The sequence below is a fragment of the Leopardus geoffroyi genome, chromosome C3 (assembly GCF_018350155.1).
Source record: "Leopardus geoffroyi isolate Oge1 chromosome C3, O.geoffroyi_Oge1_pat1.0, whole genome shotgun sequence".
NCBI lineage: Eukaryota > Metazoa > Chordata > Mammalia > Carnivora > Felidae > Leopardus > Leopardus geoffroyi.
Window position 1 is genome coordinate 61,406,290 of NC_059338.1, and position 21,560 is coordinate 61,427,849.

At 39.4% G+C, this 21,560-nt stretch overlaps 1 protein-coding gene across 1 annotated transcript in view; it reads left to right on the plus strand.

Annotated features, from left to right (window-relative positions):
* Positions 1-21,560, plus strand: part of KMO (kynurenine 3-monooxygenase) — a 57,223-nt gene that overhangs the window by 25,960 nt on the left and 9,703 nt on the right. Inside the window, 8 exon segments of the mRNA XM_045453108.1 lie at positions 4,943-4,991; positions 8,432-8,519; positions 9,874-10,039; positions 13,881-13,952; positions 14,775-14,896; positions 16,374-16,521; positions 18,435-18,492; positions 20,457-20,539. Of these exon segments, the coding sequence (XP_045309064.1) occupies positions 4,943-4,991; positions 8,432-8,519; positions 9,874-10,039; positions 13,881-13,952; positions 14,775-14,896; positions 16,374-16,521; positions 18,435-18,492; positions 20,457-20,539 (786 nt within the window).

A 21,560-nucleotide genomic window follows, 5' to 3' on the forward strand; every position in this document is an offset into this window, starting at 1 on the left:
ACATCTAACTTACAGTTGACTGGTTAGAAGCCCAGTTGCAAACTGTATTGCCATTGGCATTTGAAGTGTGTGGGGGGGAGTGGGGGGTACAATCTCATGGCACTGAACCCTAACCTTTAGGATCTGAGGCTATCCAGGCAGATAGTGTCAGGGTGATTAAATTGTGGGACAGCCAGCTTGTGTCACTGAGAAATGGCCTGGTGGAGGAATCTCCCCCCTCTCCCCACCCCGCGAAACACATCTGGTGTCAGAGTGTTGTGCATGTGGTAGTAAGTGGGAGTAAAGAAGACATTCACCAGAGGAGAAGGGGAGGTTTTCTATACAAAATACACTGGAATACTATTTGGCCTTAAAAACAAAGATTCTGACACCTGCTACAACATGGTTGAAACTGGAGGGGACTTTATACTAAGTGAAATAAGCCATTCACAAAAGGACAAATGCCAAATTACACTTATGTGAGGTATCCAAAGTAGTTAAATTCATAGAAACAGAAAGCAGAATGGTGATTGCCAGGGCCTGGAGGGAGGGAGAAATGGGGAGCCATTGCTTAATGTGTAGAGAGTTTCAGTCTTATAAGATGAAGATTTCTGTGGATGGATGTTGCTGATGCCCATACACAGTGTGAATGTATTTAATGCCACTGAACTGTGTACTTAAAAAGGAGTTAAAATGGTAAATGTTATATCATGTGTGTTCTACTCGATAACATTTATTTAAAAAGTGGCAGAAAGTAAAACATTCCAACAACTACGGGCCTATGGGAGATGGGAGGGAGTGGGGAAAGATCCATTTTTTTCCATTTAGTGACTTCCTAAAATAGTAACCTGCTTATTTTTGGCATTGTAAAAACATAGGCACAGAGTCTTAATGTATGAGCCAGGCAGGAGAAGGAAGGGGAAGAAGATCCACTGATCATCCCTGATCAGATAAACAGTTTTGGATAATTAACATGTCCTGTTCAAGTGGCCCCAAGCTGGGCTTGGCCTTGTAGGAAAGGAACACAAGGTTCACACATACCAGTCAAGGGTAAGCTATACATACTAAACGTATCCTGTCATAAGCACTAACTCTTCTGTGTTCCATACTGCGTGCTAGTGCTGGTTACTGAGGACTGGGAGAGGAGCTTGTAAGCATTGAGGACAGATGGTAATCAAGTTCTTGCAAAAAGAACTCTTCTGAGAGATGGAGTGCTCAGCTGTATGGTTTGGAGAGGGAAGAAGCTTCAGTTTTCCGAGAAGACCTCACGGAAAAAGCGAGGATTGAGGCGGACATTTTGTTTAAATATTAAATCGGCAGCAAAATAGTGTTCTCCCAATTAAAGCAGCATCCGTCTATGGACGGAAGTTGGGTGAGACAAGAACTCTAAAAACATGTAAATGTTTAAGTGCCCAGTGTGTATTGGGTAAGAACACTTGTGATGCACTTTCGCATTACAGAATCATAGAGTGATCAGCAACCTTGGATTCGTTGAATCCAACCACCTTGTTTTACGGATGATGAGACAGGCTGCATGAGTGCATGAGGTCAACATCAAGGGAGGCACAGGGCAGGTGTCCTCATGGACAGTGGCCAGCGCAGCATAGGTGTAGGAGGAGCTCCCAGGAGTGCTGGGCAGTATTGCTAAGTTGTATTATTGCTTTTGCTAAATTGAGAGTGACCACAGTAATCATCCCTACCTTTGTCTTGGATTCACAGGGAGTTAGCTAAGAAGGCCAATTCTGACATCATTCCCTCCCCAGAGACTGAGTCAACAAAGTATGAGTAGACAGAGGAATAAAATATGGTTCAGAATATCGGAACATTAGATGAGCAGAGGGAAGTGGACCTGAACACCAAACTGAGTTTCTTACCCCCAGCACTGGAGTGGGGGTGGGACAGCTTCATTTCTACTGGTGCCCAAGAGGGTGAAGGTGTTGGTGGGAGTTACCATATGAGACCTTCAACACAGAAGAAGCAGGAAGTGATCACTCACCCACGGTCCTGTCATTCTCAATTCTTAAGAACTCAGTCAGTGCTAAATTTGCAGCCACCTTTCTTTCTTTGGTTTGCATCATTACTCTTATGACAGGGTTGAACATGGGGCCTCCTTTAAGAGCTACATAAAATTGCCTTGAATCACTCAATTCCACAGCCTGTGGAAGTCAAAAGCCCTCCCCATGACCCCAGGATTTCTGCAAATCCCCAGGCAGCCCATCTTCTGTTGGCATCAACCTTCTCTGAGTCTCCTTCCTCCAGCTGTTGTATTCTCTGCCTTTCCTCCCTGGCAGGGTCCAGACTCTTCCAGTCTTGCTCATTCCAGCCATCTCCCTCCCAAATTGTCCTGGGAACTATCAAAATATTCTCTGACATACAGAGCAGGTCAGAGCTCCCCAATTTTTTTTAATGATGCAGAGAAAAAAATTTTTTAATTTTATTTTAATTCCAGTGTAGTTAACATACAGTGTTATATTACTTTCGGGTGCACACGATAGTGATTCAACACTTCCATATACTACTAGGTGCCCATCAGGATAAGTGTTCTCTTAATCCCCTTCACCTATTTCTCCCATCCCCCCCCCCACCTCCCCTAGCTCCCCAGTTCCTATGCCCCAAATAGAGGAATAGAGTCCCCTTAGTAGGAAACATTCCCTTTTACAGGCTTTCAGGATATAGGGTGTAAACATGTTTTTCTAAAATATCTGAAAAAGTCAGCACTGCAACTCTTGTTGTACAAATCTCCAAAGGAGATTATCAAACTTCCTTTAGGTTTCATTGTTAATGTTTTGGTTACAAGGACCTCTTTATCCTTCCTGACTTGTTTCTTCTTTTTTTAATCACTGTTGTATTTATTAAGGACATTTGTGAAGGTTCGTTTGAAACAACTTGGTCTGTAAAATACAACTGAGTCACTAAGCAACAGACAGAAGCCAGTTTCAGTCTTGGATTAATGTTGAATTCATTTATAATTACTCTACTATATGTCTAGGAAGAATACATAGGATTTTTTTAAATGCAATATGAGGAGTAAGGACAGTTGAATACTGACTCACAAAATAGACTAAATTGTAGTCATTTGAGCTGCTATTTGAAATTTATGGCTGCCAGCTGACAAGCAGAGTTCTTTTTTGTTTTTGTCATTGTTGTGATAAATAAGTTCAATAAAGCTATCCAGATAGGAAATGTGGAGCTGGACTATGAGAATTATTTCTTTGTAGCCTTCACCAGAGATGCAGTTTCCACCCACCCCCCCAGTCTTATTGAGAAACAATGGATGTTCATCACTATATAAGTTCAAGGTGAACAACGCTATAATTTGATTAACATGTATGGTGAAGACTTGTTTGTTCTTATTTTTTCTTCATAAGACCAACTTTTTAGAATAGGCATTGGAGAAGTGGGGCTTGATGGGGGAGGCTCTAGCTTTTGCCTGCAGATGCCGGGTAGAAGGACAGGGACTCTCCACAGGACCCATGTGTGTATCAGTTCCCAAATGATGCAGATGTCAACCAAGCCTGGCCACTGATAAGGAAAGAATAGTTTCCCTCCGTATATGAGTTTCCCTAATTTAAATGTTTCCAAACATATTTTGAATGGCAAGTGTGGTTTCCATTGAAATTAGGTCATTAATGACACAGAAGACTGGAAAACAGAACAAAAGAGGCAGAGAATGAAGTCCTGTTCGTTTTAATTCATAGCAAAGACACAGGAAGCCCCTCTTCAGTCATTGCCTCTGTAGCATGACCGAATTGTTTTTACACCAACTGTAGGGTTCACTGTTAATATTAAATGTCTACTTTGGGATGAGGTGAAGATTTATAAAATGAGCATATTTGTATGAAATGATGTGATGTTTCAAAATTTGGGAAACATATGCTTTAAAGTTTTAAAGAATAGATTCACCCTGAACTGTGATGTTGTATTATGACTTTCACGGGCCCTAGGTGGGCACTTTCGCCTTTGTGGGTCCCTCTCCCTCTGAAACAATAAATATTAAAAATTAGATTTTAGGAGGGCATTGGTATAAAGATGAAAATAACCCAGGCTGGGGTGCCAGGGTGGCTCAGTCAGTTAAGCATCCAACTTTGGCTCAGGTCATGAACTCATGGTCTGTGGGTTTGAGCCCCACGTCAGGCTCTGTGCTGACAGCTCAGAGCCTGGAGCCTGCTTCAGATTCTGTGTCTCCCTCTCCCTACCCCTCACCTTCTCATGCTCTGTCTCTGTCCCTCAAAAATGAATAAACATTAAAAAAATAAATAAAAATAAAATAACCCAGGCTGGATTCATTCCCATAGATTCATTACATTTATTTTTTTTCTTCTAATTTCAGTATAAACTAAAATTAAAACATTTTCGTGAACCCCTAAAAGTATGTGGACCCTGGGCATTGTGCCCATTGTGCCTTTTGGAACAGGAGGCCCTGTTTAATTGTCCTATAAAGTCAGAAATAAAGAACACATGTCCCAGGGAGGGCTGACCCTGCCTCTATGCACAATTTCCTCACCATTACCATCCCCCCCAACACACATTCCTTTCACATTTAATGAATGCCTTCCAGGTAGTCTCTTTAGGAAATACCACATTTATTCCAACGTCGCTGTCATTACTGAAGTTTTTCTAACACATCAATTTGTAGATCTAAATGAAAATATAAGATGTTGTTAAAACTATCTTAGTAAAAATAACATTTTTGCTATAAAAGAAGGATTTGGTTTTTATAATATCAAACCTTGAAAAAGCCAAAGTTGTAACTTGAACATTGTTTTATATGTATTTGGTTAAAGTGTTTATTTTTAAAAGGCTAATTAGCTAAATGGTTATAAAACTAAGTTTGCAAACTTCTGCTAAGTATTTCCTATTGCCGAATGAATAATAATGAATAATGTGAATAATAATGAATAATAATGAATAATATTTGTCTATTCTTCAGAAGTAAACAGTATCTACTATATTTTTCTTGCAGTATATTCTTTCTATAAGCAGAGAAAATCTAAACAAGGAGCTGTTGACTGGTAAGTCCAATGCTTTATTCTGTTGTCACTTTCAGTAAAGCACGTAAGCCTAACCCTGTTACATGATTCACTGGGATTTGCTTACTATTCCTTTTCATGTGTTATTCATGGGTTATTAAGGGCAAGGCTATGTACAATACAACGTCCTTGAAAAGTAGTAGTGATGCATCCTCTGGCATCTCTTTTTCATCTTGTCACTGATCTAAATAAAAATCATTTGTTCAACACACGTTGAATTCCTATTGTCTTTTCAACACTGGAATGAATGAGTGTTCACCCCTGAAGAACTCATGGACTAGAGGAACAGATACCCTCGAATGATTTGCAAAATGACACGATTAGCTCTTCACTATGGAAAGATAAAAAGCAGTAGTTGAAGGCTGAAGAGGGCTGCAGTCTTCAGAGTATTATGATAATCCCTGGGTGCATAAAGCCAACCCTGAACTTAAAGCCAGAGCACAGGGGCCAATTTGTAGGAATTGTAGGAAACCAAATAGCAGAGGGTGTAGGAGGTTGAAAAAGAGGAAGGCATAAAACCTTGAGGACTCTAATGTGTTACAGACACACCCGTTAATGGAGAAGCCACTGGATTGCAAATTAAACTTGCAGCATGGATGATCAGTGCAATCACCTGCCAGGTAGCCCTTGGCCATAACAGCTTTTTCTCCTCTTCAGTATTTGTGCTAATTAGATTCATTCCCTGCAGAACATAACACTTGAGTAATTATTTTTTTTACATTTTTTTAAATATGAAATTTATTGTCAAATTGGTTTCCATACAACAGCCAGTGCTCATCCCAAAAGGTGCCCTCCTCAAAACTATCTTTTAAATCAACTCCTCTCTGTAATCCAGCAGCCTCTGAGTTCTGGAAAGCAGAGTTTCTACATGATTATCTGTGTTTCTCCCCACCCTTCTACCCAGAGTGATTCTGCAGTGTTTCTGTTGAATTGAATTGAGCTGGCAGGAGGTGTGCTGGGAAGGACTTCAGAAATAGGGCTCAATATTCTTCTTAATTTTACTTCTTGACTTACACTTGCAAGACCATCTTTTGGATGGGTAGATGGGGGGGTGGGTAGGTGGCTAGATATACTGATACTGATCTCAAGAAGCCACAAAACAGCTTTTTAAAAAGTGGTATGGCCAACCTAAGACAATCTCTTTAGAGCATCTCTGAATTTATTAAGAATGAGAGCAAACACTCACTGAGACCCCGGGGAGTGTGTTAAGTGCTCTATAGAGCACTCTATAGATGCTCTATAGCGCATCGATTTTTATAACCCTCCCAACAGCTCTGTGAGGCAGGAACTCCTTTTCCCTCAGTTTGACAGGGGAGGAGGCTTCTCATGCTCCCCGTACAGCAGCCCACACTGCTAATAAGTGGTAGAGTCTGTGCTGGAGCTGGATCTGTTACTCCAAAGTCCATGCCTTTATCTCCTAGAGTCAGTACCTCCAATATTACACATGAAATATCTGCTAGCAGTAGGAGCTACAACCTGGGAAGAGCTGATCTTGGTGGACAGACCAGAAGCTCCCATACCTGGTTTTCCTTGGGAACATTCTGCACAGTGTGCAATTTCATAAATGCCAGAAATATGCGAATAAAGTGTACATGGACTTTCTCTTTTTTTTTCATTTCATTTATTTTATTTTTATTTTATCTTTTTTTTTTATAAGTTTCAAGTTTTTATTTCAACTCGTTAGTTAACATATAGTGTAATATTGGTTTCAGGAGTAGTGTTGCGTAAAATACCCAGTGCTCATCACAAGTGCCCTCCTTAATACCCATCACCCATTTAGCCCATTCTCCCCCCCCCCCCCCCACCAAACAGACTCTCTTAACCTCTAAACGTTGTTTGGCGTATAAACTCTCTCCCACAATTGTCCTTCCTTTACACAAACATGTGAGCTGCCAGCTCCATGTGCAAACACTCCCTCCTGACTGCACAGCCTCCCCTCTGAAGGTGTGGTGACAAAATCATTCCCCTGCATCTCATGTAGGATTGTTTCATGGTTCACTGTCCAGGGCCGGGAGGGAGGGGTTTGTTAATAATTGTTAAGCAAAGCAAGCAGGAAAAGGGCATGCAATCAAGTAAGTTTGATAAATCCTGCATGAAACAAGTTTTGAAAGTTTTCTTACAGTATTTCTCAGGGCCTTTATTCAGCTAGTCTGCATCGTGGATTTTCTAGGGCAACACTGTCCAAGATTTGGCCACAAAGGCCAGCCACTTGTATAATTTAACATTTTATATTAACCACATTTAAAGGCCTAAAAAGAAACAGGTGAACTTAATTTTAACAATATATTTATATCCAAAATATAATCATTTCAATGGGTCATCAACGGAAGACAGTGATGCATGAGACCTTTTTTATTTGGTACTAAGTTGTCAAAACCCAGTGGGTGCAACACATCTCCATTTGGACTAGCCACATTTCAAGGACTTGAGCCACATGTGGTTGAGGACCAGGACCGCACAGCCTAGAAGGTCAGAGTGTTAGCATTTTTCCAATCACTCTGACCACAAAACAGTTTTTTTCGGGAGCATATTCCAGGACTAGTGTTCTGTGGAAAATTCTTTGGGATGTATTAGTGTACACTTAAATAAAAAATAAACGTAATTTAATTTAATTTTTTCAAGAGTTAAAACACATTTAGGGTTTATAAAAGATATCCTTAGTTGTTCAGATAAATTCTGATTTCTCCAAAGTTATTTGTCAAAAGATTTCTTAAACATAGATAAGTAGGTCTGACTTGTAGCTTTAAGAACAGTAAATAACCTGTAATTATAGATCTCCTCTCCATGAGAATTAATAGGGGCAAAAATCGTATTTACTGCTATGACAAGAATATGATAATTCATTAATTTCTATAGATTGCTAACAGGCAAAATAAAAAAAAGCACCAGAATACTTTGATTCTATTTATTGAGAAGTTTTAGATCTTCTTATTTTTTCCCTCAGTGTTCCAGTGTTTGATTACAAAAAGAATTAGTATCAAAATCTATATCTGTGACTTGACTCAGAAGTCTAGAGAACTACTAAAAAGAGATATAGAATGAGGCATAGCATGAGAAGAAGAGTTTGGCTGAGTATTTCTAATCACAAAATCTGAAATTAGAGGCAAATTTTAAAATATGTGATGCCTGCTTCTTTTCCAGGGTGACAACCATCACAGTAACGTAAGAATTTGCATAATGGAATTAGTTGTATTTTTTTAGATGAGGATAGTTGATTTGTATTCATCTCTTTTACTACCAAATTATCCTAGAACATTTGCCAAATAGCTGTCAAATTACCACTTTGTGCTAATTCATTATTACAGTCTTAAGAATAAACATCTCTATCATTACTGTTCTCAGGAAATAATAATTTCAATTTCATTAAGTGAAATAAGAATTGGAATTTCATTTCCATTTGCTCATTTTCTTTGTCTCCTCAGCTGTTGAGAAATACCCCAATGCAAAGGTGCACTTTGGCCACCGGCTGTTGAAATGTAATCCTGAGGAAGGAGGGATCACAGTGCTCGGGTAATCAGTGGTCTTGACTGCAGAGGTGAAGGGTTAGAGCAGGGAACTGTATCTGTAAACTTTGTTCTTTGGCTTATTTGAAAGATTTAAATGATTACTAAAAGGGACTCAAAGAAACATCAAAAACCAGCCTTTGGATGACTTCTGAATACCAACACAAGTGATTCTTCTTGATTCTCGTGCGGGCTCAGCATCCTACCATGTTCCACACTGGTAGCCACACTCTTCAAATGCTCTCTGCCCTGTGTTCCCTCTCCTCTTTCTGGAAACTATTTGCCTCTCCTTGGCTGCCTCTATGTCCTCTAAAGTTCCTAGCTCCATGTCCCATCCTTGGGACATGTCATGGATTCCCAGTCCACTCAACCACCACTTACAAATTCCCTTTGCTAAAATGAACCTCCCTAGCCCATGCCTCTGTCTCCCCTCTCAATCCTTCTTTCAGTACTGACCCATGTTAATGTTCTGTTAAACACCTTCACAGGCACCGCTTGCCATGCTTTCAAACATATCTTAAAACTTGACCATCTATTTCTCTCCAAGCATGTCCAGTCCTGACCTCCTTAATGATGTTAATAATTAGAATCATTCTTGGTGTGCCCTTTTCCTTACTTTCTCCCATTAAATCTATGACCCTGCCCCATCTTTCTTACTCCCCGGTTGGCTTCAGACCCTATGTCTTTCTTCTGAGGCCCATGGTCCCTGGGTTCTCACACTTGCACATGCAGGCTACTGCAATCACCTTGTCCTCTCCTTGTCCCCTCCCCCCTGCACTCTGCCTCCAGTTCAATACCTCCAGTGCCAAATGAGTTTTCCTAAATTACCACTCTTCATTCACCATCCCCTCAATGGAAAAAGTTATTTTCTCTTTTGCCAGAAGAATGTATTTAAACCTTTTGTCTTAACATTAAAAATTCTCTTCTTCTCCTCCCTCTTTTCCTTCCCCATATTGTACTCTTTTCTTGAGCTTGTCTTCCAATACCCTCCACTCACGCTAAACACACTCTTCCTGGCAACTCCTGTGCCATCTCTGTCCCGGTCCATCCCTTCCCTCACTCTGCCTTCTTATCAAGACTCTCCCTTTGTGCAGGGGACTCAAGCCTTAGTCACATTTCAGTGGCCTGGCACGTCCTTATTAATTGGTGTAGTGGTGTTATTCTCATTCTCATGAGCAACACCACCATAGAGATGAGGGTTGTCATCTTTACTCTATATCTATCAACTCTAAGCTCAAAATCAGATATGTACAAGTGAGGAGTGGCCCCCTTGAGTTGCTACTTTTTATATCCAAGTAGAGGAACAGCATCACTTTTACCGCTAGGTTATTTTTTTTTGGATGGTTCATTTTATTTTTCAGATCTGACAAAGTTCCCAAAGATGCCACTTATGACCTCATTGTAGGATGTGATGGAGCCTACTCAACTGTCAGAACTCACCTCATGAAGAAACCACGCTTTGATTACAGCCAGCAGTACATTCCTCATGGGTACATGGAGCTGACGATTCCACCCAAGAATGGGGATGTAAGTCCTTTCCCTTCTTTGGCTCCTTCCCACAGCCCTCCTGCCCCTTGGACTAGTGAAGATGCATATTCTAGTGTACTTGTTCTCAATAGCATATTTGGATGAGTTCTGAGGTCTGCTATAGTCCTTTGCAAAGAATAATAAGTTGGGTGTACAAGTATCCCTTTAATATAATTTTGGGGATCCTGGATGGCTCAGTCAGTTAAGCATCTGACTCTTGCTTTTGGCCCAGCTCATGATCTCATAGTTTGTGGGTTCGACCCCCTCATCGAGCTCTGTGCTGACAACAACCTGGAGCCTGCTTGGGATTCTGTCTCCCTCTCTCTCTGCCCCTCCCCTGCTTGCATTCTCTCTCTCTCTCTCTCTCTCTCTCAAAAATAAATAAATAAACATCAAAAAAATAACATCACTTCTCTCCCTTGCCTTCAAGATATGCTTTCTTGAGTGGGCAAGAAAGAAGAGGAATTACAGCTACCCTACTGGGAACACAGAGGGAATTTGTCTGACATAATAATGTCATTTTTCTCTTTTTTCTTGGTAGAAAAAAAGTGGGTCAGGAATCATTCTGTATACTGACAATCCAGAGTTCTTATACTCATCATTATACCAAGTAATGATTATTAAATAAAATGAATAGCAAGCTAATGCAAAGAGATTTTCATTGCATGTTTTCTCATTTCCTGGTTCCCAGGTTAAAACCTATGGGGCTTGAGGCAAATACATCATAGCTATGTTTTATATTGTCGTAGCAAATAAATGTAGAATCTTATTAAGGGAAGTTAAAATACCAACAGAAGCAATAAGGATATTGGCTTATAGGTAAAGATAAGTAAATAGCACTAATTTAAATTTGAGTTACATAAAGAACATCTATTTTTAAGGTATTTTTAAGATGTAATTTATCCTATCTGAAATTCACACGTCTATAACATAGCTAGTCAATTTGTGATAGTGCTATTATATACTAGGTATATACCAAATTGTATGAGCCAGTCAAATCTATAATATATCACTAAATCATTGTTTTCCTAGTTCTTCCTCCTGGTCAGAAAAGTAGTAATTCTTAAGTGCTAATTTTACATTTTTCAGGTGAACTTTGTTCTCATGGCCCAGGATCTGATAATTCTGGTTTACAAGATAATAGGATTCTGTTAAAAATTGTCCCAGACTAGGGGCCCCTGGATGGCTCAGTCAGTTGAGCTCCCGACTTTGGCTCAGGTCACGTGATCTCACGGTGTCTGAGTTTGAGCCCCTTGTCGGGCTCTGTGCTGATAGCTCAGAGCCTGGAGCCTGCTTCAGATTCTGTGTCTCCCTCTCTCTGACCCTCCCCCATTCATGTTCTGTCTCTCTCTGTCTCAAAAATAAATAAACATTTAAAAAAAATTGTCCCAGACTTGAGTGGAATCAGGCCTTTTAACATAGATTTAAGATAGCCATTTATGGGTGCCTGGGTGGCTCAGTCGGTTAAGTGTCTGACTTCAGCTCAGGTCACGATCTCGCGGTCCGTGAGTTCGAGCCCCGCGTCGGGCTCTGGGCTGATGGCTCAGAGCCTAGAGCCTGCTTCCGATTCTGTGTCTCCCTCTCTCTCTGCCCCTCCCCCATTCATGCTCTGTCTCTCTCTGTCTCAAAAATAAATAAAAACTTAAAAAAAAAAAAAGATAGCCATTTATTTTCTAGGTGTTCGTATTTAATAGAGATAATTATTGGTTAACAAAAACTCACTGCTTTTAATTTATTTTTTTTTAATTTACATCCAAATTAGTTAGCATAAAACTCTCTGCTTTTAAATAAGAAACACCGTTTTGACATACCAATGGGACCCAAGCATGGGAGCATTTTAATATGTCCTCAAAATAATCTCAGGAAAACTAACTTCCTTTCCTCTCTCTCTTCCTCCCTCCCTCCCTCTCTTCTTCCTTCCTTCCTTCCTTCCTTCTTTCCTTCCTTCCTTCCTTCCATCTGTCTCTATCCCTGTCTCTCTGTCCTACCCCTTTTAACGTAACAGACTCTTTCTTTAATGTAACAGACTCTTCATCTCTGAGGACTGTGAAGTGGGGGAGAAAGATTGGGTGAGGGACAATACTGGGTGAATATTGAGGGAGTGCTTTCAAGAATTTAATGGGAGGCTCATCTCAAAGCTGCTTTTGCACAGCAAGTCCCTGTTTTGCTCAGACTTCATGTTTGGAGAGACTTGTGGTGAGTGCCCAGTGGGGTTACGGGAGCCTGACCTTGGGACTGCTCTTGGATAAAGATATCTATTGAGAGCATGACTTGGTAATAAAGAAGCTGAAATTATAAGGGATTATTGTACAGCCGTGAAATATGTGTGAACATCAAAATCTTCTTGGTATCGTAGTTGCCACATCAAAAACAATGTACAAATCACTATATATGCCAATGGTGAGGACAGGGGGTATATATTGTCTCCCAAACTTTTTCATCAGCCATTTTAACGTTTACTAATGCAGTAAATGATAAATCAATTTCAACTGCCATTTCTCCACTCTTCCTTATCTTTTGGAGTTCTAAAAGGTCGTAGAAGTGGTCAAAAGATAGCAAGAGGGAAAAGCAATGACTTGTGCCTCATCCAGACTGGTCCCCTTACTCACACTTCCTAAATGCCTTCCCTAAAACACTGTTCATTTCTGCCGCCTCTGCTTTGCTCAGCAAGTTTACCCCCACCCAGAAGCCACTGTCCTTCTCTTCTTATCCAATCAATGAATCCTTCCACACTTTTAACCACTTCAACCCCACAGATGTCTTACCTGCCCAGCTTTTATTTCCTAAACTTCTACCTCAGCATCTGCCTATTCACCTGTGCCATAACCTGAGGCCAGACAGTTATGTACTCACTCATTTCTGTGTCTGTGTGTTGAGCTTTCTTTGAGCCTCTGAGATCAAAAGCCAGGAAGAAAGACACGAGTAACTCCAACAGTGTGAAAATGCTGGCTAGGAGCCTAGGCTGTGCTTTATGTGTTTTTACCATGTAAGAGACACACATGGCAGGTGCTCCACAACCTTTGTAAAAAGTAATGCAAACTCAGAATGGTTGGAAATTGATTGCATGTTCTTATGTATATCATACCCCCGGGAATCTCCAGAATTTAGGTCGGTAGATATGTCCAAGCAATCAAAACTCACTCAGGCTCTTACTGGGTTGTCACGAGGTCACTAAAGAGAGCAGATTTCTTTCTATTTTTTATGCTGTAGGAAAGAAGTGATAAGAAGCTTGTTTGTAAAATTTTATTTTTCCCATGAAATGTAAACTTAGGACCTTTCCATTATACAAATAAGTCCTCAAGTAAGGTGAAAAATAAAGTATAAAGATAGTACACACACATATATATGTACATATACATATATAGTTTGTATATGCATATATAGTATGTACGTATATATATGTATGTGTATACGTGTGTTTTTGTGTGTGTGCATGGAAATAGAGAGAGAGAACATCTTATAGTATGTCCTTAATTCTTGATTATATCTGGTATCAATTATATCTGATACCACCTAAGTTATATGAGTTTGTAAAGTCAGGAGGGGCAGAGAGACAGGAAGACAGAGAATCCGAAGCAGGCTCTACTGACAGTAGAGAGCCTGATGTGGGGCTTGAACTTAGGAACAGTGAGATCATGACTTGAGCTGAAGTTGGACGCTCAACTGACACCACCCAGGTGCCTCGCCAGTTTCTACTTTAAATAACAGTAGATGTGCTTATCATCATGTGTATGATACTATTTGAGTTGCTATGGAAACAATTATAACATAAGCAGAAACAGTTTTATAGATGTGCTGCATTAATGCCCTAATCAAACATAAATATACTTTTTCCCTACAGTATGCCATGGAACCTAATTATCTGCATATTTGGCCTAGAAATACCTTTATGATGATTGCACTTCCTAACATGGTAATACAGAATTTGCCAATATAATTTTATATCTGTAATTAATGTTTTTCACTACATACTTTGTATTTTGCATGTATGCCTAAATTCTTTTGTACTTAGCATATGTATACCTAACATTGTTTAGTCTCTTCAGTGATTACATCATTGCAACTTTGGGGTTCTTGAGGAAAAACCTGAAGGAATTCCAATTATTTATAGTGGAAAGGAGATTTAATATATATAAATGATAAGCGATAGATTGTGGATGGTGGTGCCTGTCATCTCTCTCAAGAGGGTGTACGAGGAAATGGTGTGCAAATAAAGTCAAAGAGATTCGGGTTCTACATGAGGCAGGACTTCCAGTCTTTGAGGTCTCTGGGACATTGGAATATACATTATCAAAAAAGAGCACGGCTGTTCTTCCATTAGACCCTAGAGAGATTTTTTTTTCATTATATATCTGGCTCTGTATTTCTCTAGTTGGTCTATTTTCCCTGGGTAGCAACGCTGACGCCCAGTGCCTCTTAACACTGTTTGAAAAGGAGAGAGAGAGGGAATAAGTGGGAAGAAATTCAATCCAACCACTATTCAATCCAACCTATTAGTAACCCAAGGAGTGTAGTGTTGGCTCGGTGAAAATGGCTGAGGTTTACCATGTAGAAATTCTAATAACTGAGAAGCTGTGGAGTAGCTGGGACTTGGTGGGGCTTTTCTCTGGGAATGAGGTTTGGGAAGGACACCTTTCCTGTCTGCCTGGACGTTCCTCCCAGGTGCCCCTTGGCCACAGCAAGAACCTGACGGTAAGGCTCCCCATGTTCTCTCACACGCTTCCTCTTCTTGCAGAACAAATCTTTCACATGTACTTTGTTCATGCCCTTTGAAGAGTTTGAAAAACTTCTAAGCAGCAGTGATGTGCTGAATTTCTTCCAGAAGTACTTTCCAGATTCCATCCCTCTAATTGGAGAGTAAGTTTCAAGATGTGCAATTGTGCCTTTTGCTCCACTGTTTTGGTTTATTCAAGATTCAAATAAAGGTCATGCACCTTGCTTCAGTTTGGATTAAATGTGACTCATCCTGATGTGACCTGGACAGGAAGCCTGCCTTCGGTCAAAAGTCTAAGTGGGCGTTGTGCTGTGAGCAAGGATTCTGAAAACCTCATGCCGTGGTCAACTTTTCCTGAGAAAAACAAGTAACCCACGTCCCCAGGTCTTTCTGCCTCCTGGGCAGGCTCTCAGGTCCCTCCCAGTTGTGCTTCAGAGCTGGGCTGTGCCTCCCTCTGCTGGTGGACACACAGGTCCAAGGCCCAGCAGATGCAAGTCTCTGGTTCCCCATGTCTTGGGGCCTTCACAGTAACATGGTAATAAATAGCAGTACCTGCCCCAAACGGTTGATGAGGCCTGGAGGAGTTCATGCCTATAAATCATTTGGCACAGGACCTGGCTCATACAGAGCTGCCCGATTGGTAGCCAGCTTGTTAGCTGTCTGGTTTATGACCCATGGCCCCTCTGGCCCCTGTCAGCGCCACCCACCCCACCGGCATGTCATTTGGTCTCATTCTGCTCCCACTGTCCCTCCCTTGAATCCAGTCCATTCTCTGCCTCCAGCGATGTTTTCGTGGAGGCAGCACAATGGTGCAGAAAGCAAGATTTAATGCTGCTTCTGCCCCTTACTCCCAAGCCTCAGATTTCTTATCTTTAAAACGGGCATCAGAATATCTACCTTTCGGGGCAGTCATGACAATGACATGCACTATGTAAAAGGGATGACCCACTACCAGCCCAGAGCAAGTCTGTTTAAAACTGTCAGTTTTCATCCTTAGCTACAGATTTAGTGTTTACTGATCCCTCTTCTGATGTTGAAGAGAAATCTCCACATGCTGCAATTTTAGTCCCTATGTTTCCTGGTTATTTCTTCCTCTCCAAACAGACTTAAAACTCTTGAGGGTAGGAGCTGTTTTTCTACTTACAGCTGCCACAAAACCTAGCTGGATATCAATTGTCCGCTTCCAAATACACATAAATTAGCACTTCATTTTAATCTTGGTTTTGGTTCATGTGGTTTAGTCAGATGCACAACATCTTAATTTTTCCAGAAAAAACTAAAACACACCAGAATAGTTGAAAAATTGCATGACCTAGACACATGATAATAAAATCTCATGGCACATAACACACACATATTTCAAATTATTAAAATGCAGTCAAACCTATTTTTTTTGTATGTAATTAAGATCGTTGCAAACAAAACAGGTAAATGGAACAATGAGATTTCAGGAACTAGGAGAAACGTCAGTTTCTCCATTTCTCGTGTTCTTCCTGGCATTTTTTTGTGCGTTTCTCAATAAAATGCAACGGTAATGACGTCAGTCCATCTGAAAAAATTACGCAGGGTTTAATACCCAATCTAACATAACGGTTATGTTCTGATTGTTTTCCTCTTAAGGCAAGCCCTCGTACGAGATTTCTTTCTGTTGCCGGCCCAACCCATGATATCCGTGAAGTGTTCTTCTTTTCACATTAAATCACACTGTGTACTGATGGGGGACGCGGCTCATGCCATAGTGCCCTTTTTTGGACAAGGAATGAATGCGGTAAGTCCTTTCTCCCAAAGTAAGTCTCTGACATTTTCCTGGGTCAGTCTCAACTGAAAAATCTTGGCTAAGAACCATGTCTGTAACTATCCTCACCTAATCTCTGACAAAACAATCAGTTCCACAATGCTGCCAACGGTTTAGATTGATCACTAACTATAGTCAAGCCTTGGATTGCTTGATCCAGTAATTTCATGCAGGAAAGAGCATAAAGCTTAACATGGTTTCTATGCAGTTAGAAAATGTACTGATAGCTTGAAATTTGAGAACTCGCCTGTCAGCAATTCAAGACTTAATTAAAAATTTTTTTTTCTAGAGATTATGCCTAAGTATATAAATGTTAGGCTCAAAAAAGAAAAGAGCCCAAACTGTCTTTTGTTTTCTCCACCTTTTCTTTCCAAAGGAAAGGAAAATGCATTTGACAGAGTTGAATAAAACTACGAGGGATTCCTGAGTAGCTCAGCCAATTAAGCATCCAACTCTTGATTTCAGCTCAGGTCATGATCTCACATTTTGTGAGTTTGAGCCCCGCATCAGGCTCTATGCTGAAATCGAGGAGCCTACTTGAGATTCCCCCCCTCCTCTCTCTCTCTTTCTCTCCCTCTCTGTCTTGTTCTCTTCTTCTGTGCCTCTCCCCACTTTTGTATGCGCTTTCTTTCTCCTCTCTCTCTCTCAAATACATAAACATTTAAAAAAATTTAAACAAATAAACTATGAAACAGATTTGATGTTGAATACTATTGCTTTCATGGAAGTTTCTAAAAAAATATTTCAGGAAAGAAATAGTGCTCAAGTATTAAACATTAATTTCAAGGAATCCTAAAATGATTATCTAGACAGACAATTATTTTGTGTATGTGTGTTTGATAACTATAGCTTTATAATCACAGTCTTCTATTGTTTCGGTGATTGAGATATATTTCAACTATAAGTAGCTATAAATCTAATCAATTACAGTTTTCCACAAAGTAGTGGCAAACATTTTGTTTTATAAAAACATAAGAACATACCAATTTTAGTAAGCTGGATAAGGGCCCAGGCTCCGGCAGTATGAGGCCCAATTCAAATCCTGTCTCCAGGATTTATTGCACTATATTCTTGCACAACTAACTTAACTACTTTCTTGTCTGTAAAATTTGGTTTTCAATAGTGCCTATATCATAGAGATTCTTGTGGAATAAATGAATTAATTAAGTAAAAAATTTTAAAGTGTTATTATTTCAGCCTATATGAAATTTTACATCTCTAAATTCCTGCAGCATTAACAGTCTATATAGCTGATAAGTATCTTTATTTGCTTCAGATGTAATTTCTATAATTGATGTGAAATTTTTTTTAATATTTACATATTTGTATATTTTCAGTAAAACTATCATTTGAATTCCTAGAAAGCAGGAAATCTATCTTTTGATTTTCTTCTCTCCACTTCGTTTAGCGTACAACCTTATTAGGGTTAATTTTCTGGACTTCTTGACATTGGAAGTTTACTTTAATCTTGGCTTAAGGGAACTAAACTAATATGTGGGTTCTATCCTGTCATTAATTGCTCTAAATGTGAGTCTTAAAGACCTGATTAGTTTAAATGTGACTCGAATATTCATGGTAGAGCAATATAATTATTCTTGCTTCTTAAAAAAGCAATGGAGTCCTTCAAAATTACATGAGTAATTTAAAATTTTGGTCAAATTCCAAATCATTGTAATCAATGTGCACCAGGCAAAGACAATCCATCAAGCATGAAGTTGATGGTCTTTTATAATTGTAATTTAATGCCAAGTGTGACTAAGCAGCTGTTGTGTGCAGGTTGAAGGTAAACATCCTATGAATTATACTCACTGATGGAAAATCTGTTCTAATTGCTCAGAAGCTTTCATTATTTCCAGATGATCTTTTTCCATTTTTTCTTATTTCAGGGCTTTGAAGACTGCCTAGTATTTGATGAGTTAATGGATAAATTCAATAATGACCTTAGTAAGTAAAATTTTTCAAATGGACATGGACTAGCCCTATTGATTAATTGTGGACCTATTTTTGACCCTGGATGATCACAAACCATATTTCCTGTTCAGGATTATAATTTTTCTATTACCAGCCTATGCCACTGTTGCCCATGTCCAGACAAGGAACACCCAGAGAAACAGGGAAACGGTTTCTTTTAAGGTCTGTACATGGAGGCCTGTGCAGTGATCCCCACAAACAACATAAAAGCTCCCAAGACCAACGTTTGGCCAAGATATGCTCCTTGTTCTCCCTTTCCATGAGGAGACCCGAACCTGCACCTCTTACAGCATGCCCCAGAAACACTTTTAGGAGTTCCAGCACTTTCTTGCATGTTGCCTTATCAAGATGTCAGCTTCTACTTCTATTTGCCTTTGGTTAAAGCTGATTCCACCAAATATATTGATGTGACAGAGACTGATGTCTAAAATTTTTACATGTAATGTTGAAATTAAATTAAATGTACACCATTTCATCTGTAAAAGAAGTTACAAACAATAGCCTGAGACCTGGATAACTTTTACTGCATCTCAGAATCACATGGTCTCAAAGGCTGCCTCCGAATTTAAACCTGTTTCAGGTAAGGGATAGATCCAGAGAACTGGCTTTAAACCTACCTCCAGATTCCTGTCCTGACTTTCCAACTTATTAGCTGTGAGACCTTTGGAAAGTCATTCCAGCTTTTTAAAGTCTCGGGTTTTCTTTTTTTTTTTTTTTTTTTTTTCCATCTGTAAAGTGGGGACAATAATACCAACTTCAGAGAGATGTGAAGATGAAATAAAATGATTTGTGTAAAGCTTTAAAAATAAAATCCTGGCACAAAATGAGTTCACAGTAAATATTTGCTATGGTGTTATGGGAAGTCCTTGGGCACTGGTGTCTGGATCTGAAGACACTAGAGGGTCCAGGGTAAAGTTCTTCCAGTTTTCTACCTTCCTTGTTCAGTCATCTTGCTCAGATGTTCTGGATCCAGAGGCATTTATTTTCTTACCTCCCTTATCAGCCCTGGTGTGATTGGTCTGCATATGATAGGGCTGATAGAGGGGATGGAGGGTTCCTATATCAGAACATACTGTCAACACTGGTTTTGGTTACTGCATAACAACAATCAAACAGTACTGATTATGACAATGATACTCATAACTGGCATTACTGGACATTTCATATGTGTTGGGTATTTTGCTATGTTTTTTAATCCATTTTCTCATATGGTCTCCATGGAAAACATGAGGCAGGGGTACTATTCTTGTTCCTTTCTTACAAATTTAAGCTTAGAGATGGTGAAGTGACTTGCCCTAAGTCATATAGCTACAAGTGGTAAAGCTGGGACTGGCAACCAAGTTCTCTGACTTTTGAAATGGCATCCTTAATAGCTAGCGTTGATTGGCCATGTGGGAGTTATATTAGTTAGTCATTAATTTATCAAATATTTATTCAGTATTTACCATTTACCACGTTAAGATTTCAGACATGAGGAAAATAGGAGGCCTCCTCCGGGAGATCACAGAAAAATGATGGAGCTGATGGTTAGCTAATAAGGTCGCTTAGGCGCAATGAAACAAATGTGCATGGGGTAGCAAGAAAGGACAAAAAGGAGAGTAGCAGATTCTAAGCAGGTCTGGGGTGGTCACTGACAGTCATTTCTATGAACTGCTGTCCATTCTTAAAATAAAAAAATAATGATTTGGTAACCAACAAATATATTATGTTAATTTTATCATAAGTTTTATTTAATCACAATAGGTAATGCCTATTACTATGAATGTGTTACTATTCAGTATTCATAGATTATTGGTCATTCAGCCTGATCATCCAATGTTCTAAAAGATTAGAGAGAACAGTGGTAGAGTATACACTATTTAATTTGATCGGTGTAGAGGCCAGCACATTCTTACAGACTATAGTGGAATAGATGTATTATTCAACTTGGCTCCTAGGTGTGTGTCTTCCTGAATATTCAAGATTGAGAATTCCAGACGACCATGCAATCTCAGACCTGTCCATGTACAATTACATAGAGGTGAGTGAGGAGGTTGGGCTCCATTCCATGTTAAGTGTACTCTTATACGTAGAATGTTGAATCACTGTATTGTATACCTGAGACTAATGTAACACTGTATGTTAATTATACTAGAATTAAATTTTTAAATTTTTTAAAAGAAAAGACTATTTGTTAGAATATCAGTGAATGATCTCATCATGTTAAGTGCACTCTTAATGCCCTTCACCTAGTTCACCCGTCCCCCCTACCTCCCCTCTGGTAACCATCTGTTTGTTGTCTGTAGTCAAGAGTATGTTTTTTGTCTCCTTTTTTCTTTGTTTTGTTGCTTAAATTCCACATATGAGTGACATCATATGGTGTTTGTCTTTCTCTGACTGACTTATTTCACTTAACATAATACTGCCTAGCTCAATCCATGTCTTTGCAAACGGCAAGATTTCATTCTTTTTTATGGCTGAGTAATATTCCATAGTATATAGATACCACCTCTTCTTTATTCATTCATCAGTTGATGGACACTTGGGCTGCTTCCATAATTTGGCTATTGTAAATGATGCTTCAATAAACATAAGGGCACATATATCTTTTTGAATTAGTGTTTTCATATTCTTGGATAATCCCAGTAGTAGAGTTATTCATTCATATGGTAATTCAATTTTTAATTTTTTGACAAACCTTCGTACAGTCTTCCACAGTGGCTGCACCAGTTTGCATTCCCACCAACAGTGCATGATGGTTATTTTTTCTCCACATCCTTGTCAACACTTGTTGTTTCTGTGTTTTTGATTTTAGCCATTCTGACAGGTGTGAAGTGATATCTCATTGTGGTTTCGATTTGCATTTTCCTGATGATGAGTGATATTGAGCATCTTTTCATGTGTCTGTTAGCCATCTGCATGTCTTCTTTGGAGAAATGTCTATTCATGTCTTCTGCTCATTTTTAATTGGATTATTTATTTATTTATTTATTTATTTATTGGTGTTGAGGTATATATTCTTATATTTTGGATACTAACCCTTTATCAAATATGTCAAATAT